The sequence below is a fragment of the Pristis pectinata genome, chromosome 4, assembly GCF_009764475.1.
Source record: "Pristis pectinata isolate sPriPec2 chromosome 4, sPriPec2.1.pri, whole genome shotgun sequence".
Taxonomy (NCBI): Eukaryota; Metazoa; Chordata; class Chondrichthyes; order Rhinopristiformes; family Pristidae; genus Pristis; species Pristis pectinata.
Genome location: NC_067408.1, coordinates 98,817,643 through 98,842,868, shown reverse-complemented (window position 1 = coordinate 98,842,868; position 25,226 = coordinate 98,817,643). Strand labels below are relative to the sequence as shown.

Below are 25,226 nucleotides of genomic sequence, written 5' to 3'. Positions count from 1 at the left end.
AATAAAAAAAATTCTATACTTGTGCTTCCAAAATATCTTAATTTTTCCTCAACTTTGATTTCTCATCCACTGTTGTTGATTGGCTCTAAATGAGGTCTGTTCCATTTTGTGCACTTTTGTTTTCATCCCCTCTCCTACCATGCCAAACAAGGATAGGGTTCCCTCTGTTCTTACCTTTTATCCCACCAGCCTCCTCTAGATTGGAGAAACCAAACATAGGTTGTGTGACTGCTTTGCAAACGATGGTGGGGTAGCTCTGTCAATAAAGGATGAGACCACTGGTTAACTCAGAAGCTCAAGACGTAGAATCAGTTTGGTGAAGATATTATAGCAAGAGTAAGAAGTCACTGGAGGGAATAGTATTTAGGTTCCCTAACACTAGTTACAATTGTAGGGCAGAGTATAAATCAAGAAATAATGGAAGTTTGCAAGCAAAGTACTTCAAATTATTTTTGCCAGAGTTTAATGCAGACATGCAAAGACTCAGAACCAATCTCATTCCTCCTCTTGCTGGGGATATGATATCACCGTCCAAATGATGAGTCTCGACCCGAAACGTTGACCATCCATGTCCCCCCCCCACAGATACTGCCTGACCCTGAGTTCCTGCAGCTTTTTGTGCGTTGCTTGCGCTGCGCCGCTGCCCACTTCCGGCGTCATCCGGTTACCCTGGAAATCAGTAGTTTCATGTTCAGCACAGCAGTTTCAACATGTTGGGATTGCAGGGAATTAGGAGATCTAAATAATTTACTGCGTACACAAAGAAAAAAAAAGAAATCACAAACACGGTGTTGCATCAGCGCGACCCTCAGCCTTGCTGGTGACCGCTACACCTCGATTTTTATAAAATTAGGACCGGTCTGCATCGTGTGGAAAGTGCTTTCCATTCCTGGAGTTGAAGCCAGGCTGCCAACAGTTGGAGGAGGTGCGAGCGGGAAGCAGCGTGGCCGGGACCAGTGTCAGGTACGTGGGCTTCTCAGTCCTGGACAACCGCGGCAGCGGGCCCCAAACGACCCTCCAGGGGGGTTGTGTGTCGAGTTCCCGCGTCGATGAGGCAGCTGGTTGGAGGACTGAGCCTCTTGTATCCCATGTGCAGGACATTACACTTGAGTGTGTGTTTGTGAGAACACTGCACTGGCATCTTGGTTGACTTTGCAAACTCCCAACAGCAGCAGCCCCTGCGGTATTAGAGTATGGCAAGACCTGTTGGGTGGTTGTATAAGTTGCTTGAATTTGGTGGAGCAGACTGCTCATTCGGGATAACTGTAAAGAGTAGACGGCCTTGTCTTACTGGAAAAGCTGAGTTCCAGCGGGGTTTTCTAATAGTCACACTTGACGTAATTGAGCGACGAGGGAAGATGAATACAAAGAAAATGCAACGTACAAAGAAAATATGTTGAGGGAATTCCAGAGCAAGGGAGCACTTGCTTAATTTTTAAAACAAAATCAGAAACTACCGGAAATCTTCAGCACGCTAGGCATGTTGGAGGAAAATAAAACGTTTCAGGCCTGACATTTCATCATATGAGAAGTTATAAATCAAATATGTTGTAAGTTGCAGACAAGTGGAGAGAACAGACTGAATGTGAGTGATGGAGTGCAGGCAAATTGGTGACTGAATGACAGGTGGTGGTGGTGCTGACGGTGAGGTTGGTGAAGGTTTGTCAACAGCAGCTGATCAGTCTGGAGGAGATATAGATGGGGGGGGGGGGGGGGGGGGGTTGAACCATAACGTAACCATAACTGGAAACCTGAAACAAAACGGCATACTTGAGGGCTCTCCCACTGAGGTAATATGGGTAGAGCTCAGAAATAAGAAAGGTGCTATCATTATGATGGGGTTGTACTATAGGCCTCCCAATAGCCAGCAGGAGATAGAGGAACAGATATGTAGATAGATTATGGAAAGATGTAAAAACAACAGGGTTGTCATAGTGGGCGACTTCCTTAATATTGACTGCAACCTCCTTAGTGCAAGAAGCTTAGATGGGGCAGAATTCATTAGGTGCATCCAAGAGGTTTTCTTGAAACAGTATGTAGATAGTCTAACCAGGGAAGGGGCCATACTAGACCTTGTATTGGGAAATGAGCTTGGCCAGGTGATTGGAGTTTCAGTGGAATAGCATTTTGGGAACAGTGATCACAACTCTAAATTTTCAGATGGTTATAGATAAGGATAAGTCTGGACCTTGGGTTGGTGGGAGAAGTGCTGAATTGGGGGAAGGCAAATTACAACATTATTAGGCAGAAGCTGGGGAAAATAGATTGGGAGCAGCTGTTATTGGGTAAGTCCACATCTGACATATGGGAGTCATTTAAAGACCAGCTGATCAGATTTCAGGACTGGCAAGTTCCAGTAAGGAAGAAGGATAAGGACGGCAGGGTTTGGGAAACTTGGATAATAAGAGATGTTATAAATTTAGTCAAAAAGAAAAAGGAAGCATGGGCAAGGTTTAGGAAGCTGAAATCAGACAAGATCCTTGAAGAATATAAAGATAGCATGAAAGAACTCAAAGAATTATGAGGGCAAAAGGGGGCCATGAAATGGCTTTGGTGAGTAGGATTAAATAAAATCCCAAGGCATTTTATACATACATTAAAAACATGAGGGTAGTTAGGGAGAGGGTAGGACTACTAAAAGATATAGGAGGGAATTTATGCCTGGAGCCAGAGGAAGTGGGCAAGGTACTAAGTGATTACTTTGCATCAGTATTCATCAAGGAGAAGGACATGGAGGACAGTGAGACCAGTGTGGGTGTTGATGTCAAGAAGAAGGAGTTGTTGGGTGTCTTGATCTACATTAAAGTGGATATCCCCAGGACCTGATGATATCTATCCCAGGTGATTGAGGGAGGTAAGAGAGGAGATTACTGTGGTCTTTGTATCCTCTCTAGCCATTGGTGAGGTCCCAGAAGACTGGAAAGTACTCATTGTTCCTTTGTTTAAGAAGGGAAATGGGGATAATCCAGCAAATTATGGCTGGTGAGCATTGCAGAGGATTCTTAGGATAGGATTTACTAACATTTGAAAAAGCATGGCCTTATTAGGGATAGTTGGTATGACTTTATGCAGGACAGGTCATGTCCTATGAACTTGATGGAGTTTTTTGAGGAGGTGTCGAAGATCATTGATGAGGGTACGGTAGTGGATGCTGTCTTTGTGGACTTTAGTAAGGCATTTGACAAGGTCCCTCATGATAGGCTGATCGAGAAAGTGAAGACACATGGGATTTACAGTGACTTCATGGATTGGATTCAAAATTGGCTTGGCCATAGAAGACAGAAGGTAGTGATGGAGGTATATGACCAGTGATGTTTTGCAGGGATCAGTGATGGGACCTCTGTTGTTTGTCTTCTATATGAATATATATGACTTGAACAGAAATGTAGATGGGCTGATTAGTAAGTTTGCAGACGACAGAAAAAATGGTGGAGTTCTGGATAGTGAAGAGTGTGGTCACAGGCTTCAACAGGATATAAGTTTGTTGGAGATGTAGGCGGAGAAATGACAGATGAAGTTTAATCTGGAAAATTGTGAGGTGTTGCACTTGGGAGGTCAAATGCAAGAGGAACGTCTACAGTAAATGTAGGACCCTTAGGAGTCTTGATGTATAGAGGAATCTTGGGGTGCAAGTCCACAGCTCCCTGAAAGTGGCAACACAAGTAGATAGGGTGGTAAAGCATGCTTGCCTTCGTTGGTCAGGCTGCATAAAACTTTGGTTAGGCCACATTTGGACTATTGTGTGTGGTTCTGGTCACCATGTTACAGGAAGGATGTGGAGGCTTTGGAGAGGATGAATAGGAGTTCACCAGGATGTTACCTGGATTAAAGAGTGTTAGCTATAAAGAAAGGTTGGACAAACTTGGATTGTCTTCTCTGGAGTGTTGGAGGCTGAGGGGAGACTTGATAGAAGTTTATAAAATTATGAGAGGCATAGATAGGGTAGATAGAGTTTTCTTTTCAGGGTAGAAATACTAGAAGTCATAGCTTTAATGTGAGAGGGGGAAAGTTTAAAGGAGATGTGCAAGGCAGGTTTTTTTACATAGTGGTAAGTGCCTGGGATGTGCTGTCAGGAGGGGTGGTGGAGGCAGATATGAGAGTGACGTTTAAGAAGCATTTAGCCAGCCACATGAATGTGCAGAGATTGGAGGGATGTGGATTATGTGCAGGCAGATGGGAGTAGTTTAACTTGTCATCACGGTTGGCATGTTGTGGGCTGAAGGACCTGTTCCTGTGCTGTACTGATCTATACTCATATTGGCTATATACTGGCTATATCTTTCTAATACTGGTTATACTCATATTCTGGCAAGTTCTGATACAAATTGGAAAGGCTGTATTATGAAATTATTTATTTATTGTGTGTCCATTATGGAAGATGCTATGTTATTCCTCAAGCTTGTGTTGGGCTTTGTTTGAACAAAGGGGTCAAATACAAGAATCAGAGTGGAATGGAGAATTTGATTGCAGGCACTTGGAAGCTTCGGATCACTGTTGTGGACCGAAAGAAGGTGTTTTGCAAAACGGCCACTCCAAACTGTATTTGGTTTCTTCAATGTTGTGACAACCACATTGTGAAATCTGAGTGCAGTACATCAAATTAGTAGAAGAATAAGTGAACCACAGATTCACTTTGGAAGGATTGTCTGAAAACCTGGATGATAGGAAGGGAAGAGGTTAAACAAAAAATGGTGTTGTATCATCTGTAGTTGTATGGGAAGGTATCATGAGAAGAGGTTTGGGTGTCAGTGGAAATGGAAGAGTGAATTAGGGAGGACTGGAGGTAACAGCTCTTAAAGGAAGCAGGGAAGGAGTGGAGAGAACAAAGAGAATATCTGATAGAGCAGCTACAGAGAGATTGAATGATGAACAGCTGGCAGAGCTGACTGAACACGGGTGCTGAAAGGTTGTCAATCACAGCTGATCTGTCTGAAGATGTAAAGAGAAGATCAAGAACAATAGAATAGAAAGAGAGAGAAAAAATACGGCACTAGAGCTTTGAGATATGAAACTCCGCAGTTGCTGGAAATCTGAAATAAATGAGAATGTTGTAAATACTTGGCAGGTGAGGGGAAAGCAAGTGTGGGGAGAAAAACAGATTTAGCATTGCCGATTGATGCCCTTTCATCAGAATTGGCCAGCTCTAATACAATCTGGAAAGGCTGGTTATCAGCAAATACTAACTCGTGCTTCTCTCTCCATAGATGGTGCCTGATTGCCTGACCATTTCAAGGGTTTTCTGTTTTTTTTCTTTAGGATTTCCAACATCTGCAGGTGGTTTGTAAAATCAGGCACGTTTTCCTTTGTTACACAAAGTATAGTGTAAATATGGAATTGAAAGGCTTTGGCTGGATATGTGTATGATACAAATCTGATATGGTTATCTTGTGGTGATAATATATTTGGAATTGACCTCAGAAGGTTAGATATGACAGGAGAACAGCTGAATCCAAGCGTGGAGTTTCCATACTTGTAGTTACTTGTACAATACCAGCAGAATTTGCTTTAGAGAGGGTGCAGAGGAGATTTACCAGGATGCTGCCTGGATTGGAGAGCATGTCGTATGAGGATAGGTTGAGTGAGCTTGGGCTTTTATCTTTGGAGAGAAGGAGAATGAGAAGTGACTTGATAGAGGTGTACGAGATGATAAGAGGCATAGATCGAGTGGACAGTCAGACTTTTTCCCAGGGCTACAATGCCTAACACGAGGGGACATAGTTTTAAGGTGATTGGAGGAAGATATAAGGGGGATGTCAGGGGTAAGTTTTTTTACACAGAGAGTGGTGGGTGCATGGAATGCACTGCCAGCAGAGGTTGTGGGGGCAGATACATTAGGGACATTTAAGAGACTCTTAGATAGACACATGAATGATAGAGAAATGGGAGGGCTATGTGGGAGGGAAGGGTTAGATAGATCTTAGTGCAGGATAAGGTGTCGGCACAACATTGTGGGCCGAAGGGCCTGTACTGTGCTGCAATGTTCTATGTTCTAAATTGTTTAAAATTAAAATTCAGCTTTTAGTTTTGAATTTGTTGTATGCATCTTGTTGAAATAAAAAGGGCTGCACTCTGGTGTGTGGTCGACATTGATTTTCTGAGTAATATCCATTTATTGCACATTATTTGAAAGTTATTTTTAAGTCACCAATCTAGTGTCAAAATATCTTGAAAGTGCCCTGGAAAACTGACATAAATCACTTGTATATAATTACAAAGTTGGAATTGGCTTTAAGGCATATAGAATGATCACTTGTGGAGTAATTTCCATGTATTAAAAGTGAGAGGTGATCCTAGGGTATAGGTTGTATAACTGACCAATATATGCCGAATTTCAACCAGGTTTGATATTTTTTTTATTACAATCTCTGCTTGTTATTCTTTCTGTTGCCTTCTCTAAGGTTTCTTCCATGAGATCCAGCTCTTGGTCTGTTGATTCATTTTAGATTATACTCCTGACAACATAGCTGGCCTGACAGCTTATGATGTTAAATGGCTCTTTTGCTCTGGTACCTTTTCAAAACTACACCATAACCACTAATACTGCCAAGTTTTCATTTAACCAACCTGCTTTAACATGATGCTGTGTTTCTTTAACCTCGCATTCCTTTGTAACAACAGTGAATAAGTTATTGCCTATTTTCCTCAATTCCTTCAGTTTAGCTTCCACTTTGCTCACAGCACTGAAGTTGGTCTGGTCAAATATACAAATAACATCAGTTGCAGTGAGTATCATTGGTCTCCTTTATCACTCTTCCATTCCATAGCAGAAGTCCAGATTTTGTCATATGTTGTCATTTCCTTGAGTAGAAAAGCAACTATTTTTTTTCCACGGGTGCCTGTCACGCAAGAGTGGTTTCTAAAGTGCTCTCCCACTGACACCTCAGTCACTTGCCCTGCCCTATTTCCCAAGAGTAGCTCAAGCTTTGTCCTTTCTCTATTAGGGTCTTCTACATATTGCCTGAGGAAACATTCCTGAACACGTCCAACAAATTCCACCCCATCTAAGCCCTTAGCACTATGTCAGTCCCAGTCTGTTATTAGGAAAGTTAAAATCCCCTACTATGATGACCCTATTATTCATGCAACTCTCTGCAATCTCCAAACATATTTGTTCCTGTAATCCCTGCTGACTATTTGGGGGCCTCTCATACAATCCCTAAAAGGCGATCATCACTGCCTTATCTCTGAGCTCTGTCCAGATAGATTTCTTTATTAGTCACATGTACATCGAAACATACAGTGAAATGCATCTTTTTGCGTAGTGTTCTGGGGGCGGCCCACAAGTATCGCCACGCTTCTGGCACCAACATAGCACACCCACAACTTCCTAACCTGTACGTCTTTGGAATGTGGGAGGAAACCGGAGCACCCGGAGGAAACCCATGCAGACACGGGGAGAACGTACAAACTCCTTACAGACAGTGGCTGGAATTGAACCCAGGTCACTGGCACTGTAAAGCATTACACTAACCGCTACACTACCGTGCCTGCCCCTGCACTACCATGCCTGCCCCTACACTACCGCTTACTGGATGATCCCTCAGTAATTAATGTAATCACTGACGTGATGCTCTCCTTAATCAAAAATGCAACTCCCCTGCCTCTCTTTCCTCCACCTCTATCCCGGCTGTAGCATGTGTTCCCTGGAACATTAAGCTACCAGTCCTGTACCTCCCTTGGCCATGTTCCTGTAATGGCTATAATATCCCAGTCCCACATATCTATCTGTGCCCCGAGTTCATTCACCTTCCCTATTGGACCTCTTCAAATAAATGCAATTTCATCCCACTGTCTTTCCTTGCTTCCTGCTGTGCTCCTGCCTAACTTGTCCACTGAACTTGCTGTCGTTGACTTCTTTATCAACTTCCAGCCTATCATCTGTCAACCTAGTTTAAACCATTCCTCGTAGCACCAGCAAATCTGCCAGCCAAGATGTTAGTCCCCCTCTAGCTCAGGTGCAACCCATCCCTCTTGTACAGGTCACTTCTGCTGCAGAAGAGATCCCAATGCCTACTCCCTTTACATCTCCTGGTGGTCACCCAGTTCCTTTCTGTCTACACCTTGGATGCGACCACCTCACTCAAACTCATATCTATGATGCTCTCGGCATACTGGATGATCGTCAGTGCATCCAGCTCCAGTTCCCTCATGTGGTCAGTCAGGAGCTGCAGCTGGACACACTTCCCACAGGTGTAGTCCTCAGCAACACTGGAAGATTTCCTGATCTCCCATATCCTGCAGGAGCACACCACAGTCCTAAATGCCATACCAACTGCACTAAAACTAAAGAAGGAAGTTAAAAATACCTTGCCTTATCTTACCTTCACTCTCTGCTCAACCTCCTTGCTGAAGCTTCTCGAGCCAAAGCCACTGCACTTGGAATTCAACAACAGCCATTCCCAAACATGGGTTCTCCGCTAGTGGCTGCCTTCCTTTTATACACCACTAGGGGCTTTAACTCCTGGAAACTGATGGCTGGTTTTCAAATCTCCCGCACTCCTCCTTCCAGCTCCACAGTCTAATGGACAACTTTGTATCAACCTAGTAACCAAGTTCAGCCATAGCAAGGTCATTACCAGTTTCATTGACTTTGCAAAGTTCTGCTCACAAACATTTTGGGACTGTTGTTTAAATTAGGAGACTTATCCCATTGACCTTTATTAATATATAGGTATCGCTGGCAAGGCCAACATTCTTAATTGATCTTGGGAAAGCCACCTTGTTGAACAATGCATTTGAGTAGGGAGTTCAAAGATTCAGACCCAGACACCAGCAATATATTTCCACGTCAGGATAGTGTGCAATTGGACACACCTCCAGGTGTTTGTGTTCCCTTGTCACAGTGTGGTTGCAACTCTGGCATTTACTTGACAGTGCGGAATATTGCCAGATATGCCCTGTTAACAAATTCAGTAAAGCTAATTAACATCCAATCAGCCTACTCCCAATAATCAGAAGAATGATATAATGTGGCTGCACCATCTACAACATGTAGCCAGGTTCACCTTGCTCAGCTGGTTGCATCTCCCAAAGTGCTTGACCTGTACCACCAGGGACAAGTGAAGCAGGCACACAGGAATATCACCACTTAGAGTTGGCCCTCCGACACACGAGCTTTTCTGACTTGGAAATATATCGCCAGCCCCACATCGTCGCTGGATCTAAATCCTAGAACTCTCTGCCGAACAGATCTGTGGGAGTACATCCTCCAGAATGGTTGCAGCAGTTCGGGAATATGGCTCACCATCACCTCTGCACATACAACTATGGATGGGCAATTAATGCTGTCCTTGCCAGTGATATCCAGATCCCAAAAATTAATAAATTAAAAAAAAATGAAATTATTATGCTTCTATTCTGCTGATGCAAAAGATTAATCTTGGAAAGGAAAATCTTGATGTCCTAAGTGACCCTTATTTGAAGTCTAAACTCCATATCCTTGCCAACATTAAGACTTCATATATCCACCTCCTTAACCTCAGCACACATGCTGCAGAAACCATTATCCATGACTTTCTTACAGCTATTCTAATGCACATCTAGCCTGATTCTACTCTCCATAAAATTAATGTAATCCAAAACTCGGCTCTTTATGTCTGAATTTGCACCCAAGTCCTATTAGATGGTACTTAATGCTCCGTGTGTACATGGTGGGTCAAGGGGCCAGTTTCTGTGCTGTTGAATCTCTATAAAGTGTTTTGGGATATTTTTGCCACGCATATGGTGCATTGTACATGGAGGTCCTTGGAAAAGATTGATGTAGCAGATAGAACTGCTTTTGTTGCAGACACGCTTAAGAAAGGTTAGTGTAATAATACACGTTTGCCAGCAGGTGGTAGTGTTGTACTCTGTTTGGTAAGTGTGTCATAGCCAAGTAGTTGCGGAACGTCAGGCAGAATTGCGCTGAAATTTGTGCACGGCCTGTGTCCCCACCCGTTCTTGTTTCCCTGAGCCAGATGCAGAGGACTGCTTGTGCTGACACTTCGCAACTTGGAGGTATCCAGTGAAGCATAGCAAGGGTTTAAGCTGTGTGCTGCTGAGGCCCTTATCTGCCTTTGACAGAAGACAAAGCTGGGACGCTGCATTGTCTCTTGTCCAAACATGCAGGCTTTTTATTTACTGCTTTCAATTATCTTTGAGTTTCAAAGCTGTTTAAGAACTATCAAGTGCTTAATATAAAACTCACATTTGGAAAAACATTGCTTTATTAGGGATAGTTAGCATGGCTTTGTGAGGGACAGGTCATTTCTTACAAACTTGAGGAGTTGATGAAGATGATTGAGTGTAGGGCAGTGGATGTTGTCTTCAAGGAATTTAGTAAGGCATTTGACAAGGTCCTTCATGGCAGGCTGATCCAGAAGATTAAGATGCATGGGATCCACAGTCACTTGGTAGATTGGATTTAAAATTGACTTGGCAGTAGGAGAGAGAGGGGAGTGGTGGAGTGATATTATTCTGACTAGAGGTCTGTGATGAATGGTGTTCCACAGGGATCAGTGCTGGGACTTCTGTTTGTGATACATATAAATGATTTGGATGAAAATGTAGATGGATTGATTACTAAGTTTGCAGATGACACAAAAATTGGTGGAGTTGTGGATAGTGAAGAAGGTTGTCAATGGATGCAGCAGGATATAGGTCAGTTGCAGACATGGGTGGAGAACTGGGAGACGGAGCTTAATCTGGGCAAGTGTGAGCCATTGCACTTTGGGAGGTCAAATGTAAGGGGAATGTACACAGTAAATGGTAGGTTAAGAACATTGATGGACAGAGGGATCTTGGGGTCCAAGTCTATTAGCTCCCTGAAAGTGGCAACATGTAGGTAGGGTGGCAAAAAAGGCATATTGCATGCTTTCCTTCATTGGTCGGGGTATTGGGTTAAGAGTCAGGAAGTCAAGTTGCAGCTGTATAAAACATTGGTTAGGCCGCATTTGGAGTATAGTAAGTCCCCGGGTTACGAACGAGTTCCATTTTTGAGACTGTTTGTAACCTGATTTTGTATGTAACTCGGAACAGTGTCTGCACATGCGCACTTGGGCCGCGGATCACGGCCGCACATGGCCCCGGCCACACATACGCACTTGGCCCAGGGTTCCTCGGCCGCATATGCGCGCTTGGCCCGGGGTTGGGCCAAAGAAGGTGTACTGCCGCTGTGGTAGGGTCGGGGGCCGGGCCCGCTTACGAACCGACCACGAAGGTCGGTTCATAAGTACGGGCGTTCGTAAGTCAGGGACTTCCTGTATTGTGTTCAGTTCTGGTCGTCCCATTACAGGAAGGGATATGGAGGCTTTGGAGAGAGTGCAGAGGAGATTCACCAGAATATTGCCTGGCTGAGAGAGTATTAGCTTTAAGGAGAGGTTGGATAGACTTATATTGTTTTCTCTGGAGTGTTGGAGGCTGAGGGGAAATCTGATTGAAGTTTATAAAATTATGAGAGGCATAGATAGGATAGATTGTCAGAGTCTCTTTCCCAGAGTCGAAATGTCTCATACTACAGGGTATACATGTAAGGTGACGGGGGAAAATTTGAAGGAGATGTATGGAGCAAGTCTTTTAACCCAGAGAGTGGTAGGTGCCTGGAACACCCTGCCAGGGGTGGTGGTGGAAGCAGATACGACAGTGGCGTTGACCAGACACATGAACGTGAAGGGAATGGAGGGATGTGGATCGTGCCGGCATCTGGGATAAGTTTCATCTGGCATCGTGGTTGGCACAGACATCATGGGATGTAGGCCTTGTTCCTGTGCTGTACTGTTCTATAATTTTAAATATTTGTAAATAAAATAATTACTCACATGAAACCACTAAGCAATGACTAAAACATTAAAGTACCATTGGCAAAAAAATAACTTTTTCCTCCCGATCTTCAGCCTGAAAATCCCTATTCAGTTGAATGGGCCATGTGTGACATAGGACTGGAGAAATAGGTTCTCCAGCATGGAGTGGAGTGACAGAATTTACTTGTGTGAAAGTGACTAAACCTTATCAATTCCATTCTGGGCTTTTTGTCCTTTTATTTTGCATTCCTTTTGTGTCATGATTCAACCCAGTGGACCATAACTGCATAAAGTGTCGAGAAAGGTTAATCTGAGAACTCATTACAACCAGCAGTTTGTTTTTTTTCTGATTTATTCATTAATGATAAACTTGGATGTATTTTTAGATTTTGAGAATTGTTTCAAGGTGATGCCATTAGTTGCCATCTGAAGAGATGCTCGTGGTTATCAAAAAAACACCATTACCTCCACGTTGACTTCTCTGCCCCAGAGGTGCTGTTATAGAGAAGCAGCAACATGAATGATCAATACTTCCATGGTGGTTGACATAGAGATTATATTCCTGATACAGCGATCTATCCATTCACAAATGTCTTGCCATCAGTTGAGTGTACATCAGTTTTTCTTGGAAAGGATTGAAAAAGATTGTACTTTCATTCAAAGAAGTGGACATCGTGAAATAACTGGGACTTGGATTCAGCCTAATTTGTAGGGAAATGTAAGAAACAGAGAAATTACAGGTCAGTGAAAATGTATGCTTATAGTTTGCATGTAAAATGAGGTTCCACTACTCAGTAGGTATATAACAAGCATAAAGTGCATTGTTAATGTAACACATTTGGAACTATTTTTAATATACATTATGTTGTCCAAGAAAACCAACAGACGTGAATTGAGTTATTTTTCAGAATTTTTCATAATCTGTATTTAATTTTTGGAACCTTATTCACTGTTTGACTATTAAAATCCTCCCACAGTGATTTAGTGCATCCATTATCCATGATAGTCATACTCCATTTGAACTGTTCAGTGCATTTTAATCTTGTTTTTAATGCTGAAATTGAATTGATCCCTCATTTCACAAGATTACTTTTGAAAATCTTCCACTTTGAAGCAAGGGATCTCTACTCCAGTAACATTAATTCCTTGTGGTATTTTTCTGTGCTATTGCAAAGAGAGTGGCTGCATGCATTTATTCAAGTTGTAAGATCGTGCTTGAGTTGTTTATGTAGTAACATTTTATACATTTACACTTGAACTGGAATGAAGAGGTCAACGATGCAGAGCATTCTTATGTTGGTCTTGGTGCCGCATCCTTCCTGAGGGACAGTTTTTCAACCCAGACAGTTCAGTTCTTTTCAGCATGAATATTGATACCTTAACCCCAGTGAGTTCGGCTGGAAACTCATCAGTTGAGAAGCTGGTCTGAAACTTAGCATAACCATAAGAGATTAACAAATAAGTGCTTTGAATCTTATTTCACTGTGAGGCAATCACCTCTTAATATCATTTATCAAGTTGATTTTTCAGGCTTGTGATGGATTTTTGCAGCTGTTTTCAGTACACATTGTGGAAAATGGTGAAATAACTTGCATCTGTTGCAGATTTAATTGAATACAAATGACCCTGCAGCCTAGAGCAAATAGTTGTTTGCTCATTCTTTGGAAAAATAAAATTTGTTGCATTTTTCCAAAATTAGATTGAGTACAGAAATTGGAGGTAACACTTTTTGCCTGTTTTCATACAAGTTGTACTTATGACTGTAGCTCAGAGTTGGAGATGGGTCTTTCAGGCATCTTGAACTTTATTGTACTGGATCTTGGTTTAGGGATCCGAGTTGGAAATGAGTGTCGTACCATGTTCTCTTGTGCAACCTGTAGGAAAGATGTGCAGAACAAGCATTAGAAGTGGGATATAGCAGTAGTATTTGTGTGCAGTATGGTTTCAAGAAGTTTGTAATGAATCCTTTTGAGAGCAACAGTTGTTTCCTTTGATTGTTTGGTGCTGAAATACGCGATGTTTTTAAAATGGGATTTTGAGTAACACTTTTTGATGTGATTATACAGTCTAATCTGTTAATTCACAGTTTGTATGGCAATATTTCAAATTGCACTTGATTTGCAATATATGAAACTTGTCAAATACTTTAGATATTTTAATTGAAATGGATTGCAGCATAATTTCGATCCATTTGTTGCAGAAGTTTTTCTGGCTTTAACAATTTTTGATGTCAAGAAAAGTGGGCAGTTTCCTTCTTAGACCTGTAGATGGTGACAGGTGCTTTAAGACAGTAAAACACTTTCTACATCGAAAATCTACTGCTCCAAAGATGGAACTTTTGAACACAATGCCAAGGAAAGGAACTTGCTTCATAAACCAATTCCATTGAATTAATTGTTGAATTCTGAAAATGCATCCTTTGTATCTACATATTTTAGTTTTGATTTTTTTTTGAAAATGGGAATCTTGAACTGTTTCTCCTTTCGTTATTTGCCTTGCTAGAGAGAATACATACATTCCCTTGTCTTTATAGTTCTGCAACCTAATGACACACTTACATTAGTTCTGTGAATGGATGGTGCATAATGAATATTATTTTGTGCTTATTCTACTCGAAGTGGCAATATCCATGAATTAGCAGTGATCGTGATGTGGAAGCACAATCAAAATTAAACAGAATATGTTTATGCCACAAGCTGATTATTGTTTTTAATAATCGAGAGAAAGAAAACTACCTTGACATTTCAAGCGATGTAATCAATTACTGAAGGCACCTTGCTGCTACTGTCCTATAACCTTTCCAGTGAAATAATCAGGATCCTACTCTTTGCTATTTGTATTATTACTTTTAAATAAAAAGTTGTAATAGTGGATATTTGCATCCTCTCATTAGCTGCTGTTGGGAAATTGGTCTTAGTATTCTGTGAGCCTGTATTTCTAATTTCTCAAAATAATTGCAAGAAATTTCACCACAACAGACCTGTTTTATCTGCAAGAGGTAGCATTATCAATGAGTCAGAACTGGTTATTATACTAACATTGTTTACTAATATCATTACCTTGGTATTACTTAAAAAAAAACAAGGAAATGGAGTAACATTGTCCTAATAAGTTAACATTTCACACCTAGGCTGACCATAAGTGAAGTCAGTATTATTATGGATACTTTTTGCTCAGATTGATGCCTTTTTAGAAGGTTTATTTTTCACTTTCCACTTGGATGTGATCATTTTGATGTACCGTTGGTCAACCAATAAGTTAGAGGTGGAAGTCTAAGGGGAAAAACTGTTGTTGGTGATGTATTAAGATGAGATGAGAGATATCGTTATTAGTCACATGTACATCGAAACACACAGTGAAATGCGTCTTTTGCGTAGAGTGTTCTGGGGGCAAACATAGCATTACCACTACTTCCTAACCCGTACGTCCTTGGAATGTGGGAGGAAACCGGAGCACCTGGAGGAAACCCATGCAGACACGGGAAGGACGTACAAACTCGTTACTGACAGCAGCTGGAATTGAACCCGGGTCGCTGGCGCTGTAATAGCGTTACACTAACCACTATACCACCGTACCTGCCCTCACACTTCAAACACTTTCAAAATATTTTATTTGACTTTTAATGTTCACCAATGAAAAATAATTTTCCATGTTCAGGTGACATTATTTAAGAGGGGTGTTATTGTGTCTTCTCTGGTGCACTTAGTGACTTCACTTTGGCTTGTAGCCTGCTCCATTTCAATCTTACAGAGATTACAGTGCAATTTAATATCCCTATTTCCAATATTACTTTAAAAACAATTGGAAACGTGCCAAAAATTTGATTTTAGTTTTTTTTCTGGTAAAGGCAAATTTTTTTTTGGAAAACTAAATGCATTCCCTTCGACCTTATAGCTTTAATAATATATTTTTTTCCACATTATATATTGCTATTTCCATTTTAAGACACCACAGCCTAGAAACATGATCACATTGCACATTTTGTTTTGAGTATTGTAGTGTAAAAGTTGATTACAAAGGCAAAATTACATTTTCGATTGCAGGGTTCTAGGTGTGCCACAACATGAACCCTGGTGTGATGTCCAGTGCACCAATGAAATTGATTCAAGTGTACTCAATTACCAGACGGTGCATGATCCACAGGAAATTGAGTCTGAATGGGAAGAAAAAATCTTGCACCTGTGCTTTTTAAAATAATTGCTGGTTACCAGGAGTTTTGCTGCGGAAGGAATGGGAAGGGATTGGGGTTCAGTTGGTGCAGAACTCATTGAAGACAGATATGCAGGAGTCTGGAACATGCAGGACTCTGAAGAGTCCCACCTTGTAGCATTTTGCTGCATACATGAATAAAGAGAATCCAGAACTCCCATAGTAACAAAAGAACCAAACAAATTGCCATGCCAGAGATTTTAATATGTGCAAAAAAGACCAAATCTGTGCTGTTGTTTACTAATCACCCTTTGGCATTTTCATTGTATCTGTCATTGGTACTCCACTCAAACAGGAGAATCTGTGTCAGACAAATTGGACAAATGGAATTGCTTCCAAAGGTTTAGAGAGTCCTAGATTTCACTCGTGGTGTTGCAGGCTCCATGTATGAACTCTGACCTCTTCAGCAACCTGTAGATCCTGTCACTCCCTCCATGTGCCAATAGTACATGACCACCAGCAAAAGATCCTTATGGTGGGCACTCTGCACTGAGCATGCCTGCTTAACTCCTTACCTTGAGAAAATCTGTGTGCCCATGATATTTCCGATGCTGTGCAAGAAGGACAAGTGCATTTCCACCATAGGTTACGCTGGAGAGCATTTGCAAGGCTATGAGGAGCACAGCAAAGTGTGCTTTAGGACCTTCAATACACAATTCTGTGACCTGTCTTGCTGCATTCTGCACAATCCCTCTATAATGACGGCGAAGTCCATAAGAGGATCCTACTCATTATCTTGCCTCTTGCAGTTTGTGCCTGAATGCTGCAGGTCACAGGCACATTTTGGTCTTGGGGTGAAAAGTGGTATTACTTTGTACCTGGCCATGACCATCTCCAATAAGTAGAAGCTTGAAGACAACATTCAAAGACATACCATTACCCACTCCCCACCTGCAACAAAATGAGATCAACACTGAATATAAACTCATCTGGCCCAGTAATTTAATTATTTCCCCTGCAGCATCCCGCTGGAAGCTGCATGAACTGTGGTTTGCAACTCAGCTCTATTTTGCCAAGCAATTCCAAGTCAGGGCTACAAGTCGACTCTTTCTGCTTGCCTTTATGAGGGAAGTTCCAGACACAGTGGTGAATCTGCAACTCACAACTCATTCAACACAAAATAGCTTGCTGTATTGCCACTCCATAAACTGATTTGAAAATTTGCTGTAACAACTCTGCTTCCTTCCATTACAAGGAGAAGGTGTGCCTTGTACTGCCCAGAAAGCCAAGGGCACATGTCACTTGGGTAGTCTTTAAAGCTGTGTGGTTGATTCCAAAGCAAACTTCAACATTTGGAATCTTCACCTTGTGTGCATGACATTCTCAATGTTGGAGCTGCCTCAAAGTGACAGAAGAAGCAAGCAAATTACCATGCTAAAAATCTTAATTAATGCAAACCAGAGCATATCTATATAATGGTGCACAAATCATCCACAGGCATTTTCTGGTGCCTGTCTCCTGCACGCCTTTCTTTGTTCTACAACTTTTAGACTCTGTTTCCTAGTGGTTTCTGCTGATCTAATGGATGTTTGGTCAGTGAAAGTGGAGGGAGGTTGCACGTGTTTGTGAATGGCAGCAAAGAGTAACTTTAGGCCTATGTGGCATGGTTTTAGAGCATGTATTCTTTGATTGAGTGGCTGCAGTTTCAGCTAGCTTCTGAGAGGCAACACCTCTGAGAAGTAGTGGAGGAACAATGAACCCTATCAGCCTGACAGCAGACAACATTATTACAATTGACGGAACTCCAGCATTTCCTCTGAGGCTGGATATCATTAAGCTTAGCAAAATGCTGGAAGACAGGTTGCCAGGATGCCTTGACACCGTCACAATCCTGATAATTTGATACCCAGAGGCACGATTATGTCTTCTTCCTCCTTATTGCCCAACTACCATCGAAGTCGTATTTCTTCTTAGTGAAAAGCATATTTCAACACCGAAAAATTGGTGTTGGCCTGGTTTCACATCGTGCAGCAGCAGTTCTTAAGTAGCTGGCAGAACAGCAGGTGTTCTTCGGTCTGCCTCTTGCTGCAGCCACATGTTTTGGCTTTGAAGTATCCTCATTTTGCCATGTCTGCTCTTGACCTGCCAACTTGGATGCAGAAGCGGTTTAGAGTTTCCCAGGTAGTCCACCCATCCTCTGCCCCCATAGGAAGCTCAGTTACCCTAATGCCTTTGTTGACCCCAGTGCTAAGGGCTCCAAGTTGTATCTGCCATATCTTCTCACGAACATCAGATATGCTGTTGATCGCCTCTGCTAACGTTAGGAACCTCCTGTACGATTTACAGCATTTAGTTGAGCCATGTGACCAGCTGATTTTGTCTGGCTGCTGTGTATACTGCTTTTGCCATGTGTTTTTGGATATCTGGTAGTAATGTTGCACAAAGATATACACAGTATTGATTAAAAAACAAACTGCCGGAGGAATTCAGCTGGTCAGGCAGCATCTGTGGAGGGAAGTGGACAGTCGACATTTTCTCAACCTGAAACGTCAGCTGCCCTTTGTCTTTTGCTCCAAATTCCAGCATCTGCAGTCTCTTGTGTCTACACAGTATTGATGTTAGTTTGATTTCAAAGAAACTTGTGATGATGTGGCAGCTATGGTTTCGCATTAGATCTTTTTACAGTGTGGATGGAAGATTCCCATAATGGATGAACATTATCCTCATTGTTGCCGTCTTCAGTGACCTTGGAGGCTGACCCTGTGATCCCAAGTACTTTCTCCTCATGTCGTTGAAATAGCAGGTGAACCCACCCCTTGTTGCCAGTCAGCCTGCTGCTGCAGGGAACAGATGACAGCATGTTACCTTCTGCAAGAAAGAGGGTAATGTGTAAATGAGTGGTTACAGTGTATAGGTGTGATATGCTTGTAATGGTTGAATATCTGGAAGTGTTTGTAACCTAGCTGTGCCTGTCTGTTTGTCTTGACTCCTGGCTTTAATCTATCCACTTCCTCCTGTGGCACTTCTCTGCTGATCTGTCAGTTAAGGAGGTGGAGGCATGATTTGAATTAGTGCGAGCTAGTTTCAGCTGGCGCGCAGATTCCTGAAATTACTTCCAACTGATGTGCAGAATAAGGGAGATCTTTGGCATTGGCACCTCTTCAGCATTCATTCTTTTCCAGTGAGAGGCATGCACAGGAATCACCATGCAGTGACACCAGAACAAATTGGTGTGGTATCACCTACTTTGGAGAAAAAAAAGTATAATTACGCCATCGCGAGATGCTACAAATAATTTGTTGCACTTCAATTTTTCCAAAAGATGTTGACCTATAAGGTGGACTCAGCAGTTTCCACGGTGGACTGAGCCAGTTTGTTCTCTGCCATATCACACTGTCAACAGGTGTATTGTTTTCACTGAGTTAAGGGCCATAATGCATTAAATTATAGAATTGTATAGGGTGGAAGTTAGGCATTAAGCCCCTGCAGTGTGAATGATCTTTACTTCAGCTTTCCTTTTAGATAAATGTGACATGATCTCAGTCCTGATGCTTCATTTTTTTCAAATGATAGCTTTGAATCTAACTCCAAATCAATCAGTTACTGTGCAGCATGTGTTTTCACGCTCTGCTCAGAAGACAGACTGGTATTGTAGTACATCTGTGTCAACAAGCCAAATGAAGGGCTCTAAAGATATTATCAGTAACTTTGAATTGTTATCTTGAAATTACTAGCACACTTTTCTTGTTTTTGTTCAAAATACCGTGTACTAAATGCAATATTTGGTATTGCATCAATCAAAGTATAATTGCTTTGACAGCTGGATAATATATTGCATGTCTGGTACAATGCTTTTTTTTCTAGCAGAGTACGTGGATTGTGTTGTATACGACATTAACCCATGTCACTCTGATTGGCTTCCAACTTGTAGCAAGAATGAAGACCTTTAATAGCAAATGAAGAACTTTGTGAAAGGTATAGTTAACACATCAGATATTTTAAATCTAAGTTGCATGAAGATCATGTAACTAGATTATAATCGACATAATCTTCAATTGGGTGGGGGGAAAAGTAAAAGAAATTCTGAGACTGTGACATCATTGAACTGAAGTCTTGGTCTTTCTTGAATTACATGTACTGTAGCAGAACTGTTACAGTTGTGCCCCGGAGAAACAACCACGAAAGTCAAATGACATCATAATTAGAAACCTAATAAATACTTTCTTTTTGTTTGATGTGTCACAGCTGGATCTATAAGTAAACTTTATACAGACAGCCAGATTCTTTTCTAAACTTGGAGCTTTTTCCTCTTAATGAATTTGTTGTGAAGAAGCAAGGCAGTTAAGACAATAAGACATTGGAGCAGAATTAGGCCATTCAGCCCATCAAGTCTGCTCCACCATTCGATCATGGCTGATAAGGATCACCAACTGAAATACCTTCCGAGTTTAAAATGCAGTGAGTTTAAAACCAACCACCTACAAAAGGGACAGCTGTTAATTTCAGTAAATTGATACAATATTTTTATAGCTACCATTATAATCTTCACTATTTGGATTACAGGATGCTAAGGCTAATTACCCCTGCGTAATGGCTGTTGGGTTATGGAGAGTCGCCCTTAAAAAATTCATAAACCACTACCCAAAAATTTGAGGTACAGAATAAAATTTTCTCTCACAGACATTGTGTTTGGTGGGGGGAGGAGGGAAAGAAGTAAACAAAATGACACACAATTTTTTCATCTTGCTTTTCTTAACGCATGCACAGATGACACGGCTTCACTTTAAGAAAGATCGTGATATGGCCTGTTTTCCAGGAATGCAACCACCACCCCCCTTTTGTTACACGGGAGTCGCCTGTATAGCGGCTGGTGGAGCAACAATCTGCTGGAGGAAGGAACTCAGTGGATTTAGCAGCATCTGTGTTTGTTTGTTGGTCCAGCTTCCAGCATCTGAAGTCCCTTGTGTCTCCATAGGAGCTGGTGGACTTTCATTACCTTCTTCCTTTTAATAGTAACAGTTAGAAATATTGATCACTTTTTCACTAAGTAAGTTTATTGTACTGTGTTTTGTTTCTCTCATTGGCTGAATTCAAACAAATCTAGGTTATTAAAATATGCATTTTATTTCTCATAAACAGCCGGGTCACTGCATAATTCACTATTATTGATGTGCTAGCTAGATCCATTAATAAGGTAAGGGTCCCAACTTTTGTTGGCTCTACAGGAGAGAAAATTAATTGTTTAACTGGCTGCTTCTATTTTTTTAATTATTTGTATTTCCTGGTACTTATTTGCATGGCTAATTAATGTGATTTTTGCAACATTTGCAAAGACAAATAACCCAAATCATATTGTCCTAGCACCAGTAATTTTGCATGACTGTCACAGGTCCTACCAAATTAATTTGCTTCTGGCCCAGTAAATCCACATGATGTCATGAAAATACAGGGGACCTCTGTGTTATGGAGGGTGGGTTGCATTCCTGGAAAACAATCCATAGCACTATTTTGAGTAACTCAAAGCTGCACCATCTGCACATGTGTTAAGAAAAAAAAATTTGTGTTTATTTATTTACTTTTTTTTTACATACTTTTCTTAAGAGCTTAGTTTTATTCCATATCCCAGTATTTTTAATAGTGATTTGCGAATTTCCGTTACTTAATTTGCCATAATGTGGGTGTCACCTGTAATATTATTTTATTAGTAATTGAAACAGAGAGAAGGATGATGATAATGTATTGTGCATATGTGCTGGTAAATGTTTTGTATTCTCATTTGACAAGGTGAGTAATTTAAAGGGAAGAGACTGCGTGGTTGGCAACCACTCTGTAAACTTCATGTACCCCTTGATGATCTTATGAAAAATGATCCTTTAATCTGCATACATTTTAAATCTGTTATGTAAAACTGATGATTCACCAATATTAAACCAGGTTTTTAAACAGTTAAGGACTGGTTTTGTAAACTTAACATGTATAGTCCTGAGTTTCGAGGTCTATGGAGATCTAATCAGATATTTAGAATGATAATAGAGATTTGACAGGGTAGATGCAGAGCAACTATTTTTTCTCATGGGGGAATCTGGAACATGAAAGCAAAATCTTAAAATTAGAACTCGACTGGTGAGGAATAGAATTTGGAAGTTGAAAGGATAGTGGAAAATTGTAACGTGCTTTGTAGATTTTTGTCATTTAAAATTTTAAACATTTGAGCTATTTTGTTAGGTAACGCTACCAAGGAAGATAAATGCAGACAAGTCATGATCTGATTGAATTGTGAGGATGCATTAGTTCGTGCTGCTGCCTCACAGCTTTGCAGCCTGGGTTCAACTCTGGGTTTCCCCCAATAATCTGGTTTCCTGCCATGTGCTAAAGGCATGCAGGCAGGTTAATTGGCTGCTATAAATTATCCTTTGTTTAGATATGTGGCAAGAGTCGAAGGGGAGTTTGATGGGCCTGTGAGAGAGAATAAGTTGCAGGGCTGCAGTGAAATAAAAGGGGGAGTAGGGCTGATGGGGTTGCTCTGTTGGGAATGGCATGGACCTGATGGGCTGAATAGTTGGCCTGTGTCATAATAAGTTAATTGAGGTTGTTGTTTTCGTGTACCGTCGTTTTCATGTATTCTTTCTTCTGTTCAAAGGAAAATGAAACCATCAAAAAGCATTGATGTTTGTGAACGCCTCTGCCATTCAAATATATTTTAAAATATCAATTGTACCATAAAAACATTAAAAGCATATTTAGAAAAAGAAATAAACCACCTTAAAACAACTACAAATATTTAATTAACTCAATTAGTTTAAGAAATGTATGACCTGAAATTTCCCTCTTTCCCTCATTGCCATTCTTCTCCATTGAAATGAATGGAGTCTCTGAGCCCATGCCAATTCTAAAGACGTAGGTTGAGGGGAAGATCCCCCAGCATAACTGCTGAAAAGTTGCAGGAATTGATGTTCTGCTGTTGAACTTATGAGGTGTTCAATGTCAGATGCAGTGAGGAAATTGACAATGAGGACCATCAAGGAGTTTTGTGATTTTTGCACATACTTGTGCTGGATTCACAATCTTCCTGAAAGGTGAAGGAATGGCAGCAACTATTTCCCAGGTAATTCTGGGCTGCTATTTTCAATTTTTTGGTCAAACTGCAGTGACTCAATAACTGATGCGAGTTAAAGATGGTCAAAATAGCAGTTAGTTCCCTTAAAATGGAGACTGGTACGAAATGAAAAAATATGTAGGATTTTAAAACAGAATTGTTTGTTTTAGAGATCAACAAAGTATGTATTTGAGAATAGGAGTTTTGCACATATGTGAGATCAAGAAATACTCTCAATATTAGCTTCAAAAAGACAGCTCTGTAATTTAGACAAATGAAATACAGTCAAAAGCAACCACTATTGGATTATAGTTCAGCCAATGTGATAAATTTGTGGTCTAACACTCTACACTGTGCTGACTCTTTGATAGAACTTTAAGATGTACCATTCCCCTGTTCTTTCCTTTTAGCCCCTGAGTGTTTTCCCCCTTTACTTAATTATTCTATTCTATGTTTTATATCATTAATAAATCTGCTTTGACCATCTTTTAGGGCACTGGATTCCTGACATAACAACTTGCTATATTAATCCTGTCCCCACAGTCACCTCTAATTCTTTGTTCTCTGTCCGGTCGCTAGAAACAGCTTCCTCTTACTTGCTCCATCAAAATAGATTTTTTTTTACTGCTCTGTAGTTTTATAAAGATCCCATTTGCGCTCTCAACAATCTTTTTTATTTGCCCTGCCATCTTCAAAGATTTGCGAATGAAACACGCAGCAAGTCTATATTCCCTTTTAAATTTGCAGCAACAAATTTACACCATCTCCTCATTTTCCTTTCCTTCCAAATTATTTGCTATATAATATACTTCTACTTCACAGTGATATAGAGTGTAACTGAAATAACACAAACATATGGCAACATTTATGAAGCATACTTGCAATGAATGCAGGTAAGATAAAGGCTTCTACAGTGTATAGTACTTGTCTCTCTACATACACATTTTTAGGGATCTGGGCCAGTATTTATTTATTTATTTATTACACATCCCCAAGTACCCTTCTGTAGGTGGTGGTGAGCTACCTTCTTAACCTGTCGCTGTTCTTCAGGTTATGATATTTCCATAATGCTTATAAAACCATAGAACAACACAGCACAATACAGGCCCTTCGGCCCACCATGTTGTGCCGACCTTCAAACCACTCCTAAGACTATCTAACCCCTTCCTCCCACATATCCCTCTATCTTAAATTCCTCCATATGCTTATCTAACAATCTCTTGAATTTGACCAACGTATCAGCCTCCACCACTGCCCCAGGCAGCATATTCCATGCACCAACCACTCTTTGGGTGAAAAACCTCCCTCTGACGTCTCCCTTGAACTTCCCACCCATTACCTTAAAGCCATGCCCTCTTGTATTGAGCATTGGTGCCCTGGGAAAGAGGTGCTGGCTGTCCACTCTATCTATTCCTCTTATGAGTCCATTAATGAGACCATAAAATAAACTTCCTATATGAGTAAGAAGTTCGAGGATTTAGACCTTATAACAATGAAGGAATGTGAATGTATTTTCATGTCAGAGTGGAGTGCAGTTTGGAGGAGAAACTGCAGCTGATGGTGATCCCATGTGCCTGCTGTCCTTGTCCTTCACTTTAGCAGAGGATATATGGTTAGTGGGTGTTGGAGAAGCTTGGACAAGTGAAGCAGTGAATGTAGAAGATGGTACACACTGTAGCTACAATGCACTGGTGATGAAGGGGATCAATGGGTAGGGTGGATGGGATGTGGGCAGCTTTGCTCTGGAAAACTATTCTTGGTTGTTATTGGAGCTGCACTCATTCAGCCAAATGGAGAGTTGTTCATCACACTCCTGAGTTGTGCCTTGTGGAAAGGTGTTGGTGTGTAAGATCATGGGTCACCTGGCACAAAATTCCTAGCTGCTGAACCTGATCTATATGATTGGGGCTGGCCCAGTTGAGTTTGTGATCAATGGTGAATCCCCAGGATATTAATAACAGGGGACCCAGCAATGATAATGCTATTGAATATCAAGAATAGGTGGTAAGATTCTCTCTTATTGGGGATAGTCATTGCTTTGCATTTTTGCAGCATGAATGTTACTTGCCACGTGCCTGAATGTTGTCCAGAGTTCAGTCCTTGCAGGTGTGAACTGCTCCACTAGCTTAGGAGATGAAAATGGAATTGAACATTTTGCAAATATCTGCCTCTTCTGACCTTGTGATAGAAGGAAGGATGCTGCT

At 41.1% G+C, this 25,226-nt stretch overlaps 2 protein-coding genes across 8 annotated transcripts in view; one reads left to right on the top strand and one right to left on the bottom strand.

Moving 5' to 3' along the window:
• Positions 1–889: 889 nt before the first annotated feature.
• Positions 890–25,226, top strand: part of cmss1 (cms1 ribosomal small subunit homolog) — a 226,718-nt gene continuing 202,381 nt past the window's right edge. For 5 of the 7 annotated variants that reach the window (XM_052015197.1, XM_052015186.1, XM_052015191.1 and 2 more), the window contains exon 1: positions 890–963. The gene's annotated coding sequence lies outside the window, so the exon portion shown is untranslated. The remainder of the gene's footprint in view (positions 964–25,226) is intronic. The other 2 variants (XM_052015192.1, XM_052015187.1) reach the window with 1 other exon arrangement.
• Positions 12,828–25,226, bottom strand: part of filip1l (filamin A interacting protein 1-like) — a 37,729-nt gene continuing 25,330 nt past the window's right edge. The window contains exon 2 of the mRNA XM_052015185.1: positions 12,828–13,651. Coding sequence (XP_051871145.1) covers positions 13,532–13,651 — 120 coding nt within the window. The 3' untranslated portion in view covers positions 12,828–13,531. The remainder of the gene's footprint in view (positions 13,652–25,226) is intronic.